At 42.1% G+C, this 25,226-nt stretch overlaps 1 protein-coding gene across 1 annotated transcript in view; it reads right to left on the reverse strand.

Moving 5' to 3' along the window:
• Positions 1–486: 486 nt before the first annotated feature.
• The window catches only part of LOC126234611 (circadian clock-controlled protein daywake-like), a 102,206-nt gene continuing 77,466 nt past the window's right edge, over positions 487–25,226 (reverse strand). The window contains exons 5-7 of the mRNA XM_049943336.1: positions 18,567–18,700; positions 16,970–17,119; positions 487–999 (exon numbers count right to left, since the gene is read on the reverse strand). Coding sequence (XP_049799293.1) covers positions 812–999; positions 16,970–17,119; positions 18,567–18,700 — 472 coding nt within the window. The 3' untranslated portion in view covers positions 487–811. The remainder of the gene's footprint in view (positions 1,000–16,969; positions 17,120–18,566; positions 18,701–25,226) is intronic.

A 25,226-nucleotide genomic window follows, 5' to 3' on the forward strand; every position in this document is an offset into this window, starting at 1 on the left:
TTTCAGAACTTCGCCTGGACGCAGGAAAACATCAAATTTTAGGCACTTAGAACGACATTTTCTGTATACCTTAACGGCTGTAAAAAAATTTCGAGAGTTATTTGTTGAACAACCCGCGCATATTCTACTTGACGCAACTATTAGCATTGCAAATTTAAAAAAAAGCACTCAAAAGCTTTTTGAGTCTCATCTACAACGAAGTGTCCAAGGAGCTATTGATTGCACTCATATAAGTATTTACAGCTCGTAGGAACTACTTTTTCGTAATCAGTATGAACTTACAGGGTTTCTGCAATTCAAGAAATATCAGTTAATAGCGCACGAGGATATGAACAGAATAAGAAGCGGTTTCAGACGTGTGAAAATTCTACCAAGATCGTTGTTCACACCCTCTCAATTACTCAAGTGGGGAGAAACCATGGAAAACATTACGCCAGAAGTACATCTAAGGGTATTTTTAATTTGGTAACTGAAAACAAAGCAAGGAAAAACAAACAGTTTTATTAATTTAAATAATAAAATTACTAATGGGTCAGTACGAAGTACTTATTCAACTTCAAAGAATGAAAGAGCTGAAAAAAACTAATAATTTTTTGTTTACCAACAGTACATGTAAAAAGCACAGGCTGAAGCTGGGTACAAGAAACGAGAATGGAAATAAGTTTTCAGTAGGTGGCCCGGAGGTGCGCGACAAAGTACTCTCTTGTGGGGCCCCTAATCGGCTGCGAGCCACGATAGCGGAGCTGCAGCAGCCGCGAAGTCTTTGGATACGAGCACACACACAGAGGCAGCGGCGGCCAGGGCGCCGTTCTCAGCGGGCGGCGCGGCGCTTCACAGCTGCGTGCTCCGCCGGCAGCAGGAAGACGTCTGTGGGCACGTGTTTGAGCAGCTGGTTGGCGATGCTCATGAAGACGCCGGCCAGCTTGGTGCGCAGCTGCGGCATCATCGCGTTTAGGACCTCGTGGCCGTTCTCGCGGAGGAACAGGTTGGTCGCCTCCGCTGTGGACAACGGCAGACACGTCAGCACATCGGCAGCGCTGTGGCACTCTGCACCAGCTTACAAAACTAACGCAGGGAACACAAAAGGCACATCCTGCCACTCTCCCACGTTGCAGTATTAACAAACATGATTCGTAACCTGTCTCCAGCTTGAGCATACGACCATACAGGGTGTTACAAAAAGGTACGGCCAAACTTTCAGGAAACATTCCTCACACTCTCCTCATACTTTCCATGTTAGAGCTCATTTTATTGCTTCTCTTCAAATCACATTAATCATGGAATGGAAACACACAGCAACAGAACGTACCAGCGTGACTTCAAACAATTTGTTACAGGTAATGTTCAAAATGTCCTCCGTTAGCGAGGATACATACATCCACCCTCCGTCGCATGCTATCCCTGATGCGCTGATGCAGCCCTGGAGAATGGCGTATTGTATCACAGCCGTCCACAATACGTGCACGAAGGGTCTCTACATTTGGTACCGGGGTTTGCGTAGACAAGAGCTTTCAAATGCCCCCATAAATCAAAGTCAAAATGGTTGAGGTCAGGCGAGCGTGGAGGCCATGGAATTGGTCAGCCTCTACCAATCCATCGGTCACCGAATCTGTTGTTGAGAAGCGTACGAACACTCCGACTGAAATGTGCAGGAGCTCCATCGTGCATGAACCACATGTTGTGTCGTACTTGTAAAGGCACATGTTCTAGCAGCACAGGTAGAGTATCCCGTATGAAATCATGGCGGTGAATCGAGGAAGTACAGTACATACTGACGAAACTAAACTGAGCTCTAACATGGAAATTAAGCGTTTCCGGACTCATGTCCCCATAACATCTTTTCTTTATTTGTGTGTGAGGAATGTTTCCTGAAAGTTTGGCCGTACCTTTTTGTAACATCCTGTATACAGGGCGTTAGGAGCGCAAATGTAGATAATTCTATTGATGACTGAGGGCGATGTACTGAACTCATTACATCACTATTTACTTCATTTGCAGACTAATAATTATAGCTATTGCCAGGAGTATGTCTTTGGATTGGCTAGTACCCCCAAGTACACATGACACAAGCAAGCCATTAATGTTTATTTTCCTCTCGGGAGCAGGTCAGGTATTGAATAATAGGCGTGTGGACGCATAAAGAACAGTCTATATTGACAGGCACAGTCCTCTTCACGGCGCTGTTACGACTGTGGAGACATCAGGTAGCAAACTGGTGCGACATGTCTGCGAGAAGACTGTGTGATGCAGGCAAAAACAGCTAAGATGCTGTACTTATTAAGTTACCAATTATCCCAGTATCTGTACGTAATGTGGGGTAAATCCGACCGGGTCCAATGAAATCATCATTTTCCAATTAAAATTTACATCCATTTAACTTTCACTACATTTAGTACTCTAAATATTGATATTTTTTAATACATGTTGTTCATTTATGTAAAAAACATAATTACTTATAATTATTTCCAAAAAAACCGTTTATTTAGAACTATTTCTGTGCAAAATCAGCCAAACAAATAGGGGGGGCGGATTTACCCCACCATGTCTGTAAATGGCAAAAATGGACATTTCTTAAAATACGAATATCACAAAAACTATTGATGGTATAAAAAAAATATTTAGCAAACAGTTGCTCCTTTATATTACCTATAATATAACGTATATAACGTTCAGATCCGACCTCGGAAAAGCGTTTTATAGCCACAAGAAATTACTAGGTCGGATTTACCCCCCCTACCCCCCCATATATATATATATATATATATATATATATATATATATATATATGGGGTGTCCCTCCTAAGAGTTCCCATGTACATTTTTTCTGATGTTTCGTCAAATATTTACTATTTTCTTTTAAAAGGGTGTAGCTGGGATCAGCCCAAACAAATACCGCTCATCACACACGAGGCCCAGCGTCCATGGAAAGCATTGGTTTGTTTCATCCCAAGAAAACCTTAAGAATCAATATATTTAAGTGGAGTAATACGTTTTGGAAGCTCGGTCTACCTTCTTTCTCGCGGAGCGTAACTAATTACAGAAGAAATGTAGTTTCCCCGAGAAATTTCAGAGAACATTTTGTCCGTAATGAACGTTATTTCCCGTGACGTGAACCACCACCTGTTAATGTTTGATGCAACGGCTTGATATGATTGTGTAGGGTTAAACTGAAATGGAGAAAAGTAGGGCCACAGGAATGAGAGGCTGTAGCCTCAGAGTCATACAAGTGTAAGATAAGAGTTTCAGATGCCACATTTTTCTGTTTATCTACTTACGCATACATCCACATGGGTGCTATACGAACCACAGTACGGTGTGTGTCACAGGGTACATAGTATTCCATTCTTACTTTTAATGCCCCTGTTCACCACTTGCTCTTCCAGTCCCCAATTGTGGACCAAATTTCTCTTAGGACATACGTCGTTAAATTATTACGAATCAGCTTTAACGTGACGTACAATATGCATCTAGTAGCCTCACCCACTGCTATTTGTTGAGAATTTTTGTGTCCCCGTCGCGCTTACGACAGTAACCCATGACGTTTCGCGACGCTCTTCCCTGAACCTTCACTACCTGTCTCATTAATCGAAAATTAAAAGAGTTACAAACTTAATATGAAAGGTGACGATCTGGCAGAGCGAGAGTTTTCTTAGCGAGGTTCTTTGAGCATAAATTACAATTAGTAACAAACGAGCGATAAGTTTGTATGGTGTCTACGTTTCTTACGCTGTATGTAGTTAATCTTGTTTTAAAACCCAGTGATACTCCTGTATATTTATTTACGCCCAGTTACCTGTACCTCTACCAGGTGTTGTTTATTTTCATATCGTGTTGCATTTTGTGAGACATGTCTAATGATGTAGTCTCCGTTTAGAAAATTACATCATCTAAAGACAGACTCAGAGACCTAGGACCGTTGTCTGTTGGGGGAACATCAAAGGTTCTTCCACAATGATCAGCAGTACGCCAGACGCTACTAACGCTTCTGTTTTTCTCCAGTGTGAACGAGATGCTGAGTCTGATTGCACGTCTTCAACAGAATTGTGTAACTGGCCTGGTACGTCATAATCTAGGATTTTATGAGAAAGCTAAATGTGTTGAATACTTCGGACACAGTAATGCCCAAAAGGTAGTGTCCCGTTAATACTGTAATACCGCAATCCATTTCTTTACAGTGCTTGCTGAGGACAGTAAATGGACTTACTCGTTCTCCATTTCGCTTTTACTTTATATGCTCTTCCAATGTGAGATCGATTCCAAAAGTGCAAATCCTGTTAACGAAGCTTATCTTCCGTGACGGGTGAATTGTTTGTGCACGAAAAAATATGCCTTAAGAAAGGACAGTAAACAAGGCAGATGAGAAAGATAATGACAAACTTAAACTATCTAACCATTTCAGATCAGTGAAGACTTGGACTCAGATAACAAAACAAAAGTGATTATCAGTCTGGCTCTGACTAAGACCACCTCCAAAGTGAGGTTTACAGGAGAAGGGTCTAATGCCTATGAAATCAGGAGAGGAGTGGAAAAAGATGGACTATCATCTATGCTCTTCGCCTGCACTTTAGAAACTGTCATCCTAGAATAGCGAAAAGAAATGAACAATTCAGGGGCAGAAAATAGGTCGAAGTATATGAATCTTACACTCGACTGTCTATGCAGACGATCTAGCGATCTTTCAGAGCCCATAGATATGGCAGAAAAACAACCATCTATAGACAAGGCAGTGAAGCATAAGCTTCATGTCTCCTTTCACAAGACGTAGTTTACGACGAACATATAATCAGTGAAAACGAGGTCAGAGTAGGAAAAATTAAACAGGCAGAAAAGTTTAAATACCTAGTTGAACGGACAGGTATAACCTACCGGAGAAGGAAGCTATAGTATCACGCATTAACGAATTGGAAACTAATTGACACTACTGAACTGTTACTCTATCGGAAGCTCTATATGCGGAAGACACTCTTATAACGAACATGAAAGGTCTAATAAAGAAACTTAAAGCCAAAGAAAGAACGATTTTGAGGAAAATCCAGGCTTACATCGAAGTAAATACGGAGTATAGAAGAAGTCACACCCACAAGCTGCATACATACGCTGAGAGGGTGGATGGCACCATTCGGAACAGGTTAGTATTGATAAGGAAACTAAATGGACATGGTTCACAGAAGTTGAAAAAGATGTAACAGAACTAGAAATTTTCTCCTAAAGATATCCAGGAGTGTGATACGGTTCCGCATGAGTTGCTAGGTATATTGGTTTGTACCACTGTATGTCAGCTTGTCTTCTTCCCATTGTTTAATAATCCATCGGTTTTGTGGTCTGGGATATTATTTCTTTAACGTGCACAATAACCAATCAGTTGAAGATATTCTGAAACCCAAACCAATTATCTGCGTGTTTAATTTTTATTACACAGTGTTCCTTCTTCGCGCAGAAATTACCTTTAACCAAGTTCCAGAGCTATGAGCTGATTACAATGAGTGACGTAGTAACGTCTATTCAGTTGTCATGTTTTACAGAATTTTCATATTATGCAGAACTATTTTGTTATTTCGAAGTGGTTTTTCCAATACCTGGGCATGTTTTGAACTTTAACAAAGTGTATGGTAGGAGAGTTGACATGATCGACATCATAACGATCGATTTTAGTGCTACTTATTTGTGGTGTTCCGTACGACTTGAGAATAGTCTGGGCTCATATCATGAGCTCGAAAAAATGTGATGCCGTCAGAGCATGCTCACGTAAATATCATAAAATTGCGAATATTTGGTAAATACTGACATTTAAAACTCATACAGTGGATATGTGATGTCAGTTTAGATTACTGTACACGGATTACTAAATTTAACAACTTTATCGAGAGTCGAAGCTAAGCACTGTTTAGGGACGTCACAGTATTCGACCCAGATAACACTAGTTGTAGAAAGCCATGAAACAACTCAGTAAGCATCTTGCCAGTCCGTGTCGAAGAAAAGTACATATGTAAATAATAATGAATGTGTATCGTTCTCATGTTAAGGCGATACAAAAACATATACTACACTCTTCGTACTGGTTACGCAACTAGCACTGGTGCGTAATTTCAGAAATTTGCCTTAGAAATCAAATACAGGGCTGTGTTTTTGTTTCCTGCGGCTGAAATGATGTAACCCGGACCCGCAATCGACAGCGTTGAAGTGCATGACAGCGGCGATACACAGCATCATAATTACGATAATCTCGGAAAAATGTCTTTGTATATGATGTAGATTCAGCCACGATAACCATCTGAAATGAAACAGCTCGAAGTATATTAATTTGGATACTGGAATACGATGTAGTCACAAACATTATTTCGGTATTGGAATCAACGATCGTTGAGAACCGTTCTTGCAGAATCGAATCAGATTTACAACTTTGAAACAATAAAGGATACTTAGTGTACTGTAGCTGGTAGCTAAAACAGATCAGTGGGTTTAGAGTACTTAGCGCTGTTGGTTTACGCGAACCCCTCGATTGTATGCAACCCGCAACTCGCAAAAGTATGGCTGGTGGACATGTGTTAGCGTGGCTACAGCTGACCAAGGGCGGAGGGAGCCTTAGTGGGCTTGATGCATGCGCATAATTTGCCGATGCAGCATAATTTGCCGAGAAGACTTCCACTGTCAACAACGTTGTGTGTTTTCATAATGCTGGAATGTTTAGCTAGGATAATAATCTGAAATTACAGAACATGAGAACTTTGTACGAGGGCAGTTCAATAAGTAATGCAACACATTTTTTTTCTCGGCCAATTTTGGTTGAAAAAACCGGAAATTTCTTGTGGAATATTTTCAAACATTCCCGCTTCGTCTCGTATAGTTTCATTGACTTCCGACAGGTGGCAGCGCTGTACGGAGCTGTTAAAATGGCGTCTGTAACGGATGTGCGTTGCAAACAACGGGCAGTGATCGAGTTTCTTTTGGCGGAAAACCAGGGCATCTCAGATATTCATAGGCGCTTGCAGAATGTCTACGGTGATCTGGCAGTGGACAAAAGCACGGTGAGTCGTTGGGCAAAGCGTGTGTCATCATCGCCGCAAGGTCAAGCAAGACTGTCTGATCTCCCGCGTGCGGGCCGGCCGTGCACAGCTTTGACTCCTGCAATGGCGGAGCGTGCGAACACACTCGTTCGAGATGATCGACGGGTCACCATCAAACAACTCAGTGCTCAACTTGACATCTCTGTTGGTAGTGCTGTCACTATTGTTCACCAGTTGGGATATTCAAAGGTTTGTTCCCGCTGGGTCCCTCGTTGTCTAACCGAACACCATAAAGAGCAAAGGAGAACCATCTGTGCGGAATTGCTTGCTCGTCATGTGGCTGAGGGTGACAATTTCTTGTCAAAGATTGTTACAGGCGATGAAACATGGGTTCATCACTTCGAACCTGAAACAAAACGGCAATCAACGGAGTGGCGCCACACCCACTCCCCTACCAAGAAAAAGTTTAAAGCCATACCCTCAGCCGGTAAAGTCATGGTTACAGTCTTCTGGGACGCTGAAGGGGTTATTCTGTTCGATGTCCTTCCCCATGGTCAAACGATCAACTCTGAAGTGTATTGTGCTACTCTTCAGAAATTGAAGAAACGACTTCAGCGTGTTCGTAGGCACAAAAATCTGAACGAACTTCTCCTTCTTCATGACAACGCAAGACCTCACACAAGTCTTCGCACCCGAGAGGAGCTCACAAAACTTCAGTGGACTGTTCTTCCTCATGCACCCTATAGCCCCGATCTCGCACCGTCGGATTTCCATATGTTTGGCCCAATGAAGGACGCAATCCGTGGGAGGCACTACGCGGATGATGAAGAAGTTATTGATGCAGTACGACGTTGGCTCCGACATCGACCAGTGGAATGGTACCGTGCAGGCATACAGGCCCTCATTTCAAGGTGGCGTAAGGCCGTAGCATTGAATGGAGATTACGTTGAAAAGTAGTGTTGTGTAGCTAAAAGATTGGGGAATAACCTGGTGTATTTCAATGCTGAATAAAACAACCCCTGTTTCAGAAAAAAAAGGTGTTGCATTACTTATTGAACTGCCCTCGTAGTTACAGTATTTATGTACAGGGTACGTTGCAATTTACCATTAGTAGAAGCATGTAGATTTAGACCACGGAGTGAGGAATAATATAGGGCTAGCTTGAGGTCGATTTTACACAACTAATACATTTCAGTTTTTTAATACTTCTTTGTGTTATACAGGATATCTTCCAAAGATTTTTTCATCGTTATTGTTTTCAAAAACACGAAATTCTATGCAGTTGTTCAAGTACAGCGTTAAAATATAAGCTAATTTACTGAAGTCAAAAACTGTCGGAATGAAACAATCCTCTCAGAAGTGTATGGTGAGGGTGTATGAGTAAACAATAAAATACTGCAGGTGCCACCACGTCATGTGAGTTCGAAGGGTATGTTTATGCCGGAGCCTCGCTACTCAGGAACAGTCAAATATGGAAATTACAATGAAATGAACACCCTTAGCTGCTTACAGGCGTTGACATACGTCAACGGGGACGGATGAAAATGTGTGCCCCGACCGGGACTCGAACCCGGGATCTCCTGCTTACATGGCAGACGCTCTATCCATCTTTTCTTTTTTCCATCTGAGCCACCGAGGACACAGAGGATAGCGCGACTGCAGGGATTTATCTCTAGCACGCCTCCCGCGAAACCCACATTCTCGACGTATTGTCCCGCACTACATTCGTAGTGCCCCCGCTCATTATACTCATTACTCGCGGCGCGTTGCCGATTCTCGTAAGAGTTCGGGCACTGTTTGTACATTCGCACAGAAGAAGAAGATGGTGAAGTGGCTGGTGAGCCTTAACTATATACGAGGGGCGTTCAGAAAGTAAGCTCCGATCGGTCGCGAAATGGAAACGACTATGAAAATCCGATAAAGCTTTGCACAGATGTGTTGGGTAGTGTCTCTAGTATAACCCCAGTTAGCATCACGTCGCTCTTCTCATTTCTGAGCTCGCAGTGAGTGCGTAAAGATGTCTAGAAAATAGTGTCTGCCGCCAAGTACGAGGGCCTGGTGAGAAATTTCGCCTGAAGCTATGCAGCTAACATTACATAACTGTCGTGCTGTTTCTTCTTCAAGACAATTCTCAGCCGCATTCTGCAGGGGCAATGAAGATGCTCCTGCATCGTTTTCAAATGGAAATGTGAGATTACCCACAATACAGTCCGCAATTGTCTCCCCCTGAGTTTCATCTCTGGTCACATGAACCGCTGTCTTTGAAGACAACATTTTGACACAGACAACGAGGTGTAGGCCAGCGTGGAGAATTGGCGGAAAGCACTGGCGGCTGCCTTCTATGATGAGGCTATTGAAAAGTTGGTACAACGCTATGACAAAAGTCTAAGTCAGAACGGCGACTATGTAGAGAAGTAGCTGAAAGGTGTAGCTAATTGTTACAAGTAAAACATTTCTGATGTTCACTGTGGTTTCAATTTGGCAATCAATCGGAGCTTACTTTCTGAACAGGCCTCGTATATATATATATATATATATATATATATATATATATATATATATATACTAGATGGTATCTGTTCTTTCGGACATGTCCGAAAGAACAGATACCATGTTACTATAAATATGGAAATGGTAGTGTGGCCTTGAAATAGCCAATTACGGCTCAAGTTTCAGGACATTTGGTGACGTTGGAGGCAAGAAACACAGAACCAACTTGACATCATCGCTTGGCGAGGTTCGTAGGTAGCAGCGATTGTGCAGATTAAATGGCACAGTAGGACTCAGAGGCCTGTTCGATCATCTCCCGGCCAGGCCAGCGAGTAGCGAGCTGGCAGCGTCAACGCGCCGTAACTGTTTGTGACTGACTGCACTATTACGCGACCAGCAGGCAACCTACTATATGTGGGAAACGAGGTTTTGCATTATATTTTCCTTGAAAGGAAGGATTTTAATTATGTAGTGTTCCCTCTCGACGTTAGGAGTGCTTATGCCACATTTGAAGTGTAAACTAATTTTACCATGCTGTAATGATAATTGTTACATCGATAAACATAACATGCTATCCCATCTAACGAATACTGTATGGAAACCAAGAGAAGAAAATTACTACTTGTAGTGTGACAATTATCACCACACGCTACGTACAGTACTCGTACCAATAAACGTAGGAATGTTTTGTTTCCGGTCTAATGAAAAAAGTTGCACGATATACCTGTTATGATTTCATAAATGGCGGTCGCAATATATATGCTGACAACGAAGACTCGAATATCTAGAAGCAATTCTGCCGGTTCTATACCACAACTGTGAAGATCCAATATAGTTGATGAAACTCAACAATGTTGTCCGTGTAGTCTAGTGTACAGGAGGCTTACCAATATTTCACTGTCATTGGGGACTTAAAATGAAAACACATGTGTTCGTTTTGATGCTGGGAAACAAAACCCTTCCAGGAACATTTACTCCTCATGCTTCCTTATCCGAAAAATTTAATTTATTCACTAAAGGAATAAACTCAAAATCTCATTAAATCTTTCTGTGTGAATTACTACATCATCACATAAAATAAAATAGAAAAAACTACTTTTCGGGTGCGTTGAAGCGGCCTTTCTCATGCTGAAACCTCTTGTAACTTTTCGTAGTCTGAAAGCAACTACGTGAGCTTTTAGCAGAAAAGTCGGAAACTGAAGGCTAAGAAGCAAACTTAGCATTTGTGGTAGTTCTGCAATGTGACATTCGCTACAGTCTCTCTCATTTTATGCTAGGTGAACATCGTCAAAACAAATCATAAGTAGGGTAAATAACTGTTGTTAGTAAGGTAAATTAGAAGAAGATTTTATAATTACACCTAACAGAATTCTCAGATTTCAGAAGAGCAGACGTGAAATATGTGCTTGAGAATGACCTTCAAGAATTATATTTTTTATCATATTATTACAAGAAAAATACATTTACGAGTATAAATCATACTTTCGCTTGTGTCGCCGCACAATGATTAAATGAAGTAAAACACCTAAAGGCAATTGCGTGTTCTTGACTTGCTTGTAAACAACTTTCTTAAACCCAAGATTTATAGATACTTATCAGCTTAATGTAAAATGATCTCACAAAATATATCTGCGTCGAGACAGCTGTACGTCACCTTTGCCTTTTGGGAGAGTGAAAGGCAAGGAAAAAGCAACTGCTAACAGGTCGTCCACCACTTTCGCTGCGCTGAGAGCGAAAGCAAACGTAATTTCCCACTTCCCGAGCCACTTCTCCCTCCACGCCTCCTGTGGGTCGGAACGTGTCCCACGAGCCACTGTGTCGGTGCTCTCCTTACTAGAACGAAGCAGGGAAGGGGCAGAAGGGAAGGGCAGAGAGGGGAGGGAGAGGATGCTTCCGCTCTCGTGACCTTGAGGGACGGATGTATCAGACCTGTACCACGACTGGTGTGCAACTATTTTCAACACTCAGGCACTACTTTCTAACCGGGTCGGTGGCTTCCTTAGATAGAATGAGCGGCATCACATCTTCGTCTCTGCTTGAAGTCACCACGACGTATTTCGGTAGTCCGTTTCACACAAATATGAACACAGCGCAAGGTAAACTACATGCACGACAGTAGTTATGATCGTTCAACTTCAGACGATGATGACGGAGGAAGTGGTCAAAAGCATGAGGTATCATTTAACGTGCCAATTATTCCCATTACTTAAAGAAAAGTTGCTGAAACACATGACGATAATTATTTTGCATTGGACACCTGCAGGACAGATATCAGAACGCACAAGGCGATAAATTTACACTTCACAATTCCAGCGTTAAATAAATGGTACTTCAAAAACATTAAAACTATCAAAAAGTCAGTGGCCTAAGAATCAATAAAATTTAGGAAAGAAGATTGAACCAGCAGGAACTACATGTGATTATGTAGGTATTTTGACGTTATTCCTCACGGACAATAAATTGAAAATGTAGCGTGTTACTGTTACTGTTTATTATTTCGATAGTAATCGCCATAACAATTAATACGTCTATCCCACTGTGAGACGGGGACTGATGACCTCAGATGTTAAGTCTCATAGTGCTCAGGGGCATTTGAACCATTTCAACCACTGTGAGACAAGATGGCCAAAGTCTTCATGGGAAAATGTTTGTGTCTACGGAACCATGACTGTACCCTGGCGTACACCTCTTCGTCCTAAGCAAATTAACGGCTACGAATGTTTTTCTTCAGGGCTGCAGAAACATGGAAATCGCATGGAGAGAGATGGAGAATGAATGGAGGAGATGTAAGTGCATCAAAACTTTCACGCGGAATCCGAATATGTAGTGTCATGTCCTACTGGTACAGCACAAGCGTGACTGAAGGCAGACTAACGGAAGATTTTAACGTTATGGGCTACAGGAAATAGAATTGTATTAATATTCTTCTTGAAGATGATATTAAAACATTTAATAATTCAAAATAAAAAATTGATGTTTTCCAAGTAAATACGGGAAAACTAAATTACAAAATTCTTCCCCTACCACCACTACCTCTATTTTCACACCAACGCAAGAAATAGGGAACAAAGCAGCAAAGAGGGAGAATGACAGATTATTGGTCATTTCAGGACACAGGGTGATTCTGTGACGATGATACAACCTCTCAGGGTTGATGAAGAAGGGCAAATGTATCAATTTGAGGTTAGGGCCCTGATCACGAAACGACCGAGTCGAAAGCTAAGAATGAAAATCGTTCTGCTACATCTGGATCTCAAAATCTTTGCTTTGCATGTTTTGGAAGGAGATGGTATGCACCAAAACAAGACAAAATAATATCCAAAGCGTATATCTTCACAGCTATGAGCACTTTTCATCTTTCCTACTGTGAAACAAATCTCTTCTAGAAAAGAAGTGCTTATATCCCTTAAGGTATGCATTTTAGAACCCATGTTTGCTAGCCATTTTTTCTCGTTTTCGTCTATATTACCTTCTCCCGAAATGTGGAAAGCGGAGAGTCCTCAGCAGAAGAGGTGGACTATCAGAGGTATCAGAACGATTTTTGCTCCTAACTTCCGATTCAATCGTTTGATGAGAAGAGTCCCTTACCTCTAACTGATACCTTGACGCTTCTCCATCATCCCTGTGACGTCATTACGGAATCATCCTGTACGCCTTCCATTATGCTCCGCTTTAACGCATGTCATTCGTACTGTAATGCGAAACTCGAGGTTTCTAATAAATACATAAAACTTCCTGGCAGATTAAAACTGTGTGCCGGAGCGATACTCGAACTCGGGACCTTTGCTTTTCGGGGGCAAGTGCTCTACCACCTGAGTTATCCAAGCACTACTCACAGCTTTAATTCCGCCAGTACCTCGTTTCCTACATTACAAACATCACAGAAGCTCCCCTGCTGTTCTCCGGACCGAAATTAGAACTCGAAACCTTCGTCTTTCGCGGGTAACTTCTCTGCCATCTGAACTAACCAAGTACGTCTCACGACTCGTCCGCGCAGCTTTTATTCCGCCAGTACCTCGTCTCCTACATTACAAACTTCACAGAAGCTCTCCTACAGACCTAGCACTCCTAGAAGAAAGGATATTGCGGAGACATGGCTCTCCTCAGGAGCTCAGATGGTAGAGCACTTGCCGGCGAAAGGCGAATGTCCCGAGTTCGAATCTGCGTTCGTCGCACAGTGTTAATCTACCAGGAAGTTTCATATCAGCGAACGCTCCGCCACAGAGTGAAAATTTTATTGTGAAAACATTCCCCAGGCTCTGCCTAAGCCATGTCCCTACAACATCCTTTCTTCCAGGAGTGCTTGTTCTGCAAGATCTGCATGAGAGCTTCTCTGAAGTTTGGAAGGTAAGAGACGAGGTACTGGCGGAATTAAAGCTGTGTGGACTTGTTGTGAGACGAGCTCGGGAAACTCGATGGTAGAGCCCTTGCCGCGGAAGGCAAATGTCACGAGTTCGGGTCTCGGTTGGGCACACAATTTTAATCTGACAGGAAATTTCATATCAGCGCACACGCCGCTGCTGAGTGAAAATTTCATTCTGGAAGAAATACACAGGTAACAATAAAAACATGAAATTTAATGTTACATTGTATAATAAAACAGTGAATAAAGAAAACGATTTCCAGGCAAAAGGGGACAAAGGACGAACTTCCCACACAGCAAATCTGTCACATAATTCTTTGCAACATGTATACGTGGAAGAGGCCTGGAGACACTGGAAGGTTTCAGATAGATTATATGATGGTAAAACAGAGATTTAGGAACCACTTTTTAAGTTGTAAGACATTTCCAGGACAGATGTGTACTCTGACCACAATCTATTGGTTATGAACTGTAGATTAAAACTGAAGCAACTGCAAAAAGGTGGGACAATTTTGTAAATTTGTGGTAACAAGTTATGGGACCAAACAGCTGAGGTAATCGGTCCCTAAGCTGACACACTACCTAATCTAACTTAAACTAACTTACACTAAGGACAACACACACATCCATGCTCGTGGGAGGACTCGAACCTCCGACGGGGAGAGCCGCGCGAACCGTGACAAAACGCCCCAGACCACGCGGCTACTCAAAAAACAAAAATAAAAATAAGGTGGGGTATTTAATGAGATGGGACCTGCATAAATTGAAAGAACCAAAAGCTGTAGAGAGTTTCAGGGAAAGCATTAGGAAACCATTGACAAGAACGGAGGAAAGAAATACATTAGAAGAAGAATGGGTAACTTTGAGAGATGAAATACTGAAGGCAGCAGAGGATCAAGTAGGAAAAAAGACGAGGGTTAGTAGAAATCCTTGGCTAACAGAAGAGATATCGAATTTCATTGATGAAATGAGAAAATATAATAGTGCATTAAATGAAACAGGCAAAAAGGAATACCAACGTCTCACAAATGAGATCGACAGGAAGTGAAAAATGGCTAAGCAGGGATAGCTACAGGACAAATGTAAGGATGTAGAGGCATATATCACTAGCGGTAAGGTAGATACTACCTACAGGAAAATTAAAGAGATCTTTGGAAAAAAGAGAACCACTTGTATCAATATTAAGAGGTCAGATGGAAAACATGTTCAAAGCGAAGAAGGGAAGGCGGGAAGGTGGAAGGAGTATATAGAGGGTCTATACAATGGCGATGTACTTGAGGGCAATATTTTTGAAATGGCAGAGGATGTAGATGAAGATGAGATGGGGGATACGATACTGTGTGAAGAATTTGAGAGAGCACTGAAATACCTAAGCCGAAACGAGGCCCCGGGAGTAAACAACATTTAAATTATAACTACTGCTAGCCAGGGGAGAGCCAACCCCGTCGAAACTCCGCAGTTTGGTGAGCAAGATGTATGAGACAGGCGAAATACCCTCAGACTTCAAGAAGAATATAATAATTCCAATACCAAAGAAAGCAAGTGTTGATAGGTGCAAAACTTGCGGAACTATCAGTGTAATATGTCACGGCTGCACTATACTAACACGAATTCTTTACAGACGAATGGTAAAACTGGAAGAAACCAACCTCGGGGAAGATCGGTTTGGATTCTGTAGAAATGTTGGAAGACGTGAGGCAATACTGACCTTACAACTTATCTTAGAAAATAGATTAAGGAAAGGCAAACCTACGTTTCTAGCATTCGTAAATTTGGAGAAAGCTTTTGACAATGTTGACTGGAATACTCACTTTCAAATTCTGAAGCAGGCAGGGGTAAAATACAGGGATCGAAAGGCTGTTTACAATTTGTACAGAAACCAGACAGCAGCTATAAGAGTCGAGGGGCACGAAAGGAAGCAGTGGTTGAGAAGGGAGTGACACAGGGTTATAGTCTATCTTCGATGTTATTCAATCTGTATATTGAGCAAGCAGTAAAGGAAACAAAAGAAAAATTAGGAGTAGAAATTAAAATCCACGGAGAAGAAGTAAAAACTTTGAGGTTTGCCGACGATATGTAATTCTGTAAGAGACATCAAAGGACCTGGAAGACTAGTTGAACAGAATGGACAGTGTCTTGAAAGGAAGATGTAAGATGAATATCAACAAACGCAAAACAAGGGTAATGGAATGTAGTCGAATTCAATAAGGTGATGCTGAGGGAATTAGATTAGGAAATGGAACACTTAAAGTAATAGATGAGTTTTGCTATTTGGGGAGCAAAATAACTGATGGTGGTCGAAGTAGAGGGGATATAAAATGTAGTCTAGCAATGGCAAGAAAAGCGTTTCTGAAGAAGAGAAATTTGTTAACATCGAGTATAGATTTAAGTGTCAGGTAGTCTTTCCTAAAAGTATTTGCATGGAGTGTAGCCACATATGGATGTGAAACATGGACAATAAATATTTTAGACTAGAAGAGAATGTAAACTTTCGAAAAGTTGTGTTGCAGTAGAATGCTGAAGATTAGATGGGTAGATCACTTAACCAATGAGGAGGTATTGAATAGAATTGGGGAGAAGAGGAATTTGTGGCACAACTTGACTAGAAGAAGGGATCGGTTGGTAGGATACGGTCTGATGTATCAAGGGATCATCAATTTAATATTGGAGGAAAGTGCGAAGGGTAAAAATCGTAGAGGGAGACCAAGAGATGAATACACTAAACAGATTCAGAAGTATGTAGGTTGCAGTAGTTACTCGGAGGTGAAGAGGCCTGCACAGAATAGAGTATCATGGAGAGCTGCATCAAACCAGTCACTGGACTGAAGGCAATAACAACAATCGTAGATTCGGTAATATGTTAAAAGGCTGCGAGGAGGCAGAAAAGTGGGGATATTTATTTTCTTCCCAAGAACTGTGCACTGAGTGCTGGAGCTCATAGGACGCTGATACATGTAAAAGAAGTTTTTGTTTTGGTAATTACCGATAATGCAGTAGTTTTCAGTGTTTCCAGTCGATATAGTTAGAGAAACTGAGGAAGTGTCAGAAGGAAGGCGTGAGAGCCTATGGGCACTGCTTGTCGGGAATTATCGCCAGCTGTTGTTGTACTCACTGAGTATGCGGTTGTTGTTGAAGACCTTCTTGACGGCCATGCGCACCGTCTTGATGCTGAGGTCGACGTCGAGTGTGTCGACGTGCAGGTACTGCCGGCCGTCGCGCGTCGGCGTGCTCACCTTGCCGCGCACCACTGCCACGATGTCGCCTGAAGGCACACAAACACACACACACACACAAACGGCATGAGTAGGCGCCGCTCACTCTGTCTCCCACATCCACCGCCTCACCAATGAGATTCATAGCTTTATTCTCTTATCAAATAGCACATATGTGTGCGTGAGCACAAGGAGGTCAAATGTTTTAGTGGAGCGCAAACAAGACTCCCTAGATAATAAGTAGTGGAATTTAGGCCGAAATTTCATTGTCGCAAATTGAAATTTCTCTGCTTTTTGTTGATAAGTATACTCTTAATAATAATAATCATAGATTTTTTAAATGTATTACATTCCATGGCTTCTGAACAGAACTATAAAACAAAGTAAAAAATTGAAAAAAAAGCCGTCATTTGCTTTGTGAAATGATTTGTCACAAAGTAAGACATAATACAGGTCAGAGAAACATTTAACGGGCCTTTAAATGATGCTTGAAGTTATGTGCAGCAAGTGAGGTGCCGACGGAGAACGTAAAAGCTTGTGAAATATTTTTCTAATTTATTAATTTCTTACTTTTAATCAAATCATTTCACAAAGCAGCTGACCTTTTTTTTAAATTCTTTTTATCAGCTTACGCATTCAGAATATCTGGGTGTAACGTAACATAGTACTCGGGATATGACCTATAAAAGAGAGAGAGAGAGAGAGAGAGAGAGTGTGCGCGTGTGTCTGTGTGTGTGTGTGTGTGTGTGTGTGTGTGTGTGTGTAAGAAGGGAGGGGGGGGGGCGGAAGAGGAAATCGTGTTAGTTTAATGAAGAGTGACGAAGAACTTCTGAGATTTCACGGCAAATGGCTGTGGGTATCCATTAACTATCCTCCATTTCCTTCCGTCTGCTTGTGGCAGGGCGGGAAGCGCGTTCGCATTGCGAAGGTTTTTTTTTCTTGTCCTTCTACAGGAGGGTGGACAACTGTCCTCCCATACCATTCACTATGTACGCTCTTTGTATTGCGATTGACGTAACCCATGATCTCATTCTATTACATGGCGTGTTCTCGAGTCGACATCTATCGCTCTTGTGACAAAATGAGTAATAATTGTTTTTCTATCTTCTTACAGACCAAAGATAGCAAAAATTTTTTATAATCTATAATGGTAGCCCTATACTCGGTGATAAGCTAGCTTTCCTAAAAGGACAAAGTCATCTTTTAACGAGATTAATTTAGTGAAGGGTTTTTGTGCAAAAAGTGTGGAAACTGGGGCTGCGTATTTTCATGTTTTCACTGTCTCTGACGGAGAGGTAGAGAAACACATCGAAAGTTGGTAAACACGTGTAGTGTACAGTCTGAAGAAAATACGTACATGCTAGGCCACGAACCATATCAACGACACTTAATTGTATCGGATAGTCACGTATGTTCTGTTAATAACTAGCATGAAGAAGTGAGCGCAGGTTTCGGTAGCCCCGCGTGCAGTGGTTGCCGGTACAGTGCGGTACTCACCGAGCGTGGACTGGAAGGTGCCGTTTCCGGAGGCTGGCAGGATGATGAGGACGCCGCTGCTGGTGTAGCGCGCGTTGATGCGCAGCTGTGGGATGCGGATACGGCTCTCGAAGGGCGCGCCGTTCTTGCCCAGCCTGCGGAACACCACAGTAGTCGCAGCTCAAGAATCTGACTGGGCTGTGTTCATTACAAAACTATACATTATACGAGTGGAAAATGAAAAATGCCCAGAGACGTAAGGTAGAAACGCAAGGAACACTGAGGGAGGGTTGCGTTGTTGTTGTGGTCTTCAGGTTTGATGCGGCTCTCCACGATACTCTATCCTCTGCAAGCCTCTTGATCTCCGAATAAATACTACAACTTACATCCTCCAGAGTGTGCTTACTGTTTTCTTTTCTTGGCCTCCCCCAAAAACTTTTATCGCCCCGCTTTCCCTCCAATACTAAGCTACTGATCCCTTGATGTCTAAAAATGTGTCCTATCAATGTAACCCTTCTATCAGGTTTTGCCACAAATTTCTTCTTTCCCCAATTCTATTCAGTACCTCCTCATTAGTTACGTGATCTATGCTTCTAATCTTCAGCATTCTTCTGTAGCACTACATTTCAATAGTTTCTATCCTCTTGTTTCTAAATTGTTTTTCGTCCTTGTATCACTTCCGTACATGACTACACTCCATAGAAAAATATTTTCAGAAAAGCCTTCCTAACACTTAAATCCATATTCGATGTTAACAAATTTCTCTTCTTCGGAAATGATTTTCTTGACATTGCCAGTCTACAATTTTTAACCACTTTACTTTGGTATTCATCAGCTATTTTGCTGGTCAGATAACAAAACTCCATCTACTACTTCAAGCGTCTTGTTTTGTAATTTAATTCTCTTACCACCACTTGATTTAATTCTGATACATTCCACTATCCTTATCGCGCTTATGTTGATGTTTATGTGATATCCTCCTGAAAGGAGGACATTGTTCATTCCGTTCAACAGCTCTCCAAAACCCTTTCTGTCTCTGACAGAATTACAACGTCATCGCCAAATGTCAAAGTATTTATTTCTTCTTCCTTAACTTTAACTATTATTCTAAATTTCTTTTATTTTCTTTATTGCTTCCTCAATGCACAGATTTAATAAAACTGGGGATGGGGTACAACAGTGTCTCACTCCCTTCTCGACAACTGCTTCCCTTTAATGCTCCTCGACACTTATAACTCTCGTCTAGTTTCTGTACAAGCTGTAAGTAGTCTTTCGACGTCTGTATTTTACACCTGCTCCCTTCATAATTCAGAAAAAGTATTCTAGTCACAATTCTCAAATGCTTTCTCTAAGTCTACAAATACTATAAACGTGGATGTCTTTCCCTAACCTATCTTCCAAGATAGGTCTTACAGTCAGTATTGCCTTGCGCGCTTCTGAATTCCTTCGGAATCCAAACTGATTTTCCTCAATGTCGACATCTACCAGCTTTTCCATTCTTTTGTAAGGAATTCGTGTTAGTATCTTGCAATCTTGTGTTATTAAACTGATAGCTCGGCAATATTCACTCCTGTCAGCACTACTTTCTTTTAAGTTGGATTTACTACGTTATCTTAAAAGCATTACGCCTGTCTCACACATCTTACACACCAGATGGAAGAGTTTTGTCATGGCTGGGTCTCCCAAGGCTGAGGAAATGTCCTTTACTCTCAAGGCCTTTTTCTACTTAGGTCTTTCTGAGGGATATGAACAGTATCATTCAAAGCGCCTTTTTGAAGTCGGAACAGGAAGCAGAGTGAACACCCAGAGATCTTAAAATTGCTGAAATAATGAGTTATAGTGACGAGTATGGTATTGGATTTATAAACTGTGCAGACATGCCGGTGAGGGTAGAGGAGCAAAACTTTTTTACGTGGCCTCATATCCGCCATCGACTACATTATTTATTAACCCATCCACTATTGGAGTTTGGACGTTATGTCATTTTGAAATGGACGTAGGTTCTGAAAACACATAGGTAGTCAACATTAATAAAAAGAATAAATGTGACGTGAGAGTCTATGGCTGGTGTCAGCCTTTGTCACATTCGCCATCGGTATGCGACTGCTGGGATGAAAACTACTGTAAAACTTTAATGGTTCAAATGGCTCTGAGCATTATAGGACTTAACATCTTAGGTCATCAGTCCCCTAGAACTTAGAACTAGTTAAATCTAACTAACCTAAGGACATCACACACATCCACGCCCGAGGCAGGATTCGAACCTGCGACCGTAGCAGTCGCGCGGTTCCGGACTGACGCGCCCAGAACCGCATGGCCACCGCGGCCGGCGTAAAACTTTAATCTCATGAGTTTTTATTCCATCCACATGAAGCATTTAAAATAGTCCTGTGGTGTTGCAGTCCAACAACAAGCGCAGTTGTTTTGTGGAATTGTTGGTCTCAACGGTCCTAATGATGAGCTGTCCAGCGCTTTGCAGGTGAGACAACCGCCGCGTCTGAACGTAGTTGCGAAATACTGCCAACTAAGTAATTATAGGGCAGGGACGCTGCAACAAAAATTTATTTCGACAGGACTCAGTAGAAGTCCTACAAGACAAAAACGAAAAATAAGAATTATACACAAGCAAGAAGAAAGATCGAAACGAGCATGAGACACTGACAAAGGGAAGAAAAGAGAACGATTCAAAGCGCCGGTTGTGGACGGAGCATGTATCAGTCGAAGCCTAAATACTTTTCAGTTGCTGAAACAGTTATTTGTTCTTACAAGTACCTTAGTGGATTAGTTAACAACCAGTAACGACCTCTCACCTCCGATTCTTTAAAGAATCGAACTCCCGTGGTAAAGCTTCAGACAACTGAAACCTTGCAAATGAGTAAACGTTTGGCATTAAGCATGTAAAACCTTTATGGTTAAGACATAAAATCCTATTACATTGGTTTTATTCGTTTCGTATTATTCACTAATGATAAAGTCAAAACCAAAACTGGTAAACAAGAAATGAGTACGTTATGACAGCATTTTAAATTTTCAAATTGGGCCAGTGTGTCGTCGTGTGACTAGTGCCTCCCGTCGGGTAGACCGTTCGCCGGATGCAAGTCTTTTGATTTGGCGCCACTTCGTCGACTTGCGCGTCGATGGGGATGAAATGATGATGATTAGGACAACACAACACCCAGTCCCTGAGCGGAGAAAATCTCTGACTCAGCCGGGAATTGAACCCGGGCCCTTAGATTTGACATTCTGTCGCGCTAACCACTCAGCTACTTTGGGCCTGTAATTATGTGAAATATTGGAAATAAAATTTTTGTTGCCCCTGGAAGCCGTTGGACAGGTTACCTCCTACTGGGACCGGCTGTGTTGCCGTCTCGTAATACAGACGCAGACTTCCAGGTACAGGAACCACAAGGGCAGTTGGTGCAGTCACCTGAATCTGAAGGAGGACATACTACAGAGCTGCTGGGGCCTCGGCTGTCCCTCAGAAAAACTGCCCAACACGTTGGACGAGAGCTAACAGCTGTGTATCAATGATGATGCCGATTGCTTGAAGAGGGTTGCACATGCTCTTATGACTTCGGGTGAGAGAAACATGTAGATCGTCACCTTGATCGCTGTATGAGACGAACCGCCGTTGTTGATTACACCGTGAATGCAACACAAATGAAAACAAGTGTTCCACACAGCTATGGCCATCAGGAATTGTTTTCTGGAAGCTAGGATACGAGCAGGGGTGTTAAACCGTTGACTTCCTGTCACACTTCTTTGTTGTTAAATCCATTACCAATCCTGTAATGAAATAATAAAGCGAAACAATCAATGACGGAATATGTTTCGCAACGATCAACGGTTATCAACATTCCGAGCATCAGTTACCGAGTAATGAATATGCCACGAAGCTCGTTGCGTCCTGAAATACTTCCTTCCTCATGTGTTTTCTTCCATCACGCAGTTCATGCCTGCCTCTGGGCAAGTCACTATTTTTCGTATGTCGTCAGTTCGTTACCCTTATTGGACTGACATCTTGCAGCGTTCCGCCTGTATGACCGGCAAACCATCTGGCACAGCAATGCCGCGGGTTGCCTAGATGCCACTCTCTCGTTCTGCACCAGAAAACTGTTTTGCGGCAGTTCCTCTAGGTGGCCCTAGGAGTGTCACCAGGGGTCGCAGACAGTGGGGGGGGGGGGGAGGGGAATCTAGTTGCATCCGAGACCTAGAATAGTTCCCTTGATATCCTGACATGCGAAAGTATTTTAGACCCTCGCACCGCCGTGCAGAGCGAGTTCACATCGAGCCAGAGCTACAAACCGACATCTGCTCCACTATGACGCCGCTGCCTGCTGCCGACCAGCTGCTTCCTCGATGGACACCGCCTGGCCTCTGCAGGTCCACCAACGGTCCAGTTTCCGTGGTTGTATGTCAAAGCCTGGTTCACAAACTTTGGTGGAATATTGACTGCAATCTGATTTTTTTTTTTTTTCCTCCAAGGGCCTGTATCGCTGTGCAAGTAGTAAGAGTGGGTCTTGGTTCCCGTGCGCAGCAGTACAACTTTGTAAATAGAATATAACGCATCTCGGTGTTTTGTCATTTTTAAACCAGTAAGATCCTGGAGGATGCTAGTGATTTTTGAAACTATTCGTTCGGTGGGATGAAGAAGTCAGTACAGTTGGTGCAGCGAAATGATGTACGCTTTAACGAGTTTGTTTGTGTGGCCATCCTCCGCAGCAAGCATATAAATGCTTATTTTGTAAATAAAACAGACCAGATGTGAGGAAACGCAAATCAGCAAATCATCCCACTGATGATGCCTTAGAACAGGAGAAGGCGAAACGCGTATGGGATAACTAAAGTAACTAGCAGCAGGAAAAGGCAGTTTTATTTACAAAACAAGGATGAGCGTTTTGTCACCCTCCGTTGCAAATTTTCAACCATGAAGTTTAAAATGCAAGACCAATTACGTAATTTATTATTAAATTCATGTACATCAAGGATAATCGGCACGTGGTTCTACATCTGAAGATAGAATACTTAATAAACTGCATTTGATGCTTATTTGTTGCAACGTATTTAGTCAATGCTGAGGTAATGTGACGCACAATGACAAGCTGCGCCCTATAACCTCACAGCGTTACATGTTTCTTTGTTATTATAATTGTACGTTTGCCAATATAGTAACAAATGTACGCTCTAAGACAAAAATAAAAAAGAAGAAAAAAGACGAACCACGAAGGAATTATCCAAATGTAATGGAAATAGGTAGAGGTGATGTGTATATACAGACAAACAAATGATTACAATTTCACAAAAATTGGGTGCTTTATTTAAGAGAAAGAAGTACACAAATTCAGCAATTCAATAACGTGCTCGTCCAACTCTGGGACTTACGCAAGCAGTTATTCGGCTTAATGTAAGTCGGACCTGAAATCCCGGTTCACTTTCATAGTTACAGTTATTCGACTTTGAAATGACCAATGGAATTGTGGGATGTCCTCCTGAGTGATATCGTACCAAATTCTGTCCAATTAGCGTATTAGATTCTCCAAATCACGAGGTGGTTGGAGGGCCCTTTTCTGGTTATCGGGACTCAATTCGAAGCGAAACACATTACTGAAGACAGTACTACTCCAGTCAGTAAGATTCCAGGCCGAAGACTTTCCTGGAAATACCGAGAACAGCGGTGGGATACCAACCTAACTGTCGCCCGCCATACGACCCGACAACCAGGAGTGATGGTCTCGTGTGCCATTTCTTTTCATACCGGGACGCTCTTGGTTGTCATCCGCGGCACCCTTACAGCAAAGCGGTACGTCGACGATATTCTACGCCCATTTTTGATGCCCTTCATGGCAAGCCAACATGGGATTACATTTCACCAAGATAATTTCACCGGCACACGGCGAGTTTCTGCTGCTTTTCTTCCTGCTTGCCAAACCCTACCTTGACCAGCAGGGTCGCCGGATCCCTACTAATAACGTTTGGAACATTATAGGTAGGGCCCTCCATCCATCTAGGTATTTAACAATGCCAAGCCAAGTAACTGCTTGCATAAGGGAGAAAGGTGGAACAGCATGTTACTGACTTGCTCAATTAGAGTAGTGCTGTCTCTTCGATCAACCATCCAGTTTTTCTAAATTTGTAATTAACTGTTTAAACGCAGTACTCCACAATTTTAACGGCTACACCATGCACAGTGGTACTGTGGAGATCAGGAAGGAACAAAAAATTATGAAGAAGAAAGCATGTCATGCTAAGAAAAACCGTACAAATAACAACAGAAAACTTGAGTTTTCATCATCAGAATTTGAATCAGACTTGACCAGCTTGTATGACGGCCGTGAACTAGGTGATCGAGGTGAATCTGAAAACAAAGATCGACAACTTTCGCACAGATTTGTATACTGCACGTACTGCAGCCATGTGCAGTACAGCATATGGGACAGTCTACACAATTATTTACGTGATGTAAGTTCACGCAAACGATGATCTTCGTGCCTTTTGATTTTACTTGTTCAACAGCGGACTTAACGTTTTAATTTTGTTATTTATATTGTTATATTCTGTTTTTAGATGAAGCCCAATCTATTCATTTAGCACGTTAGCCCAAACGAAATTTAAATGTGAAAGGAACTACGTAAAGTACAAATGAATAAATCTTACAATGCGCTATTTAATCGCGCTGGACGT

Source organism: Schistocerca nitens, chromosome 2 (genome assembly GCF_023898315.1).
Source record: "Schistocerca nitens isolate TAMUIC-IGC-003100 chromosome 2, iqSchNite1.1, whole genome shotgun sequence".
In the NCBI taxonomy this organism is placed as follows: domain Eukaryota; kingdom Metazoa; phylum Arthropoda; class Insecta; order Orthoptera; family Acrididae; genus Schistocerca; species Schistocerca nitens.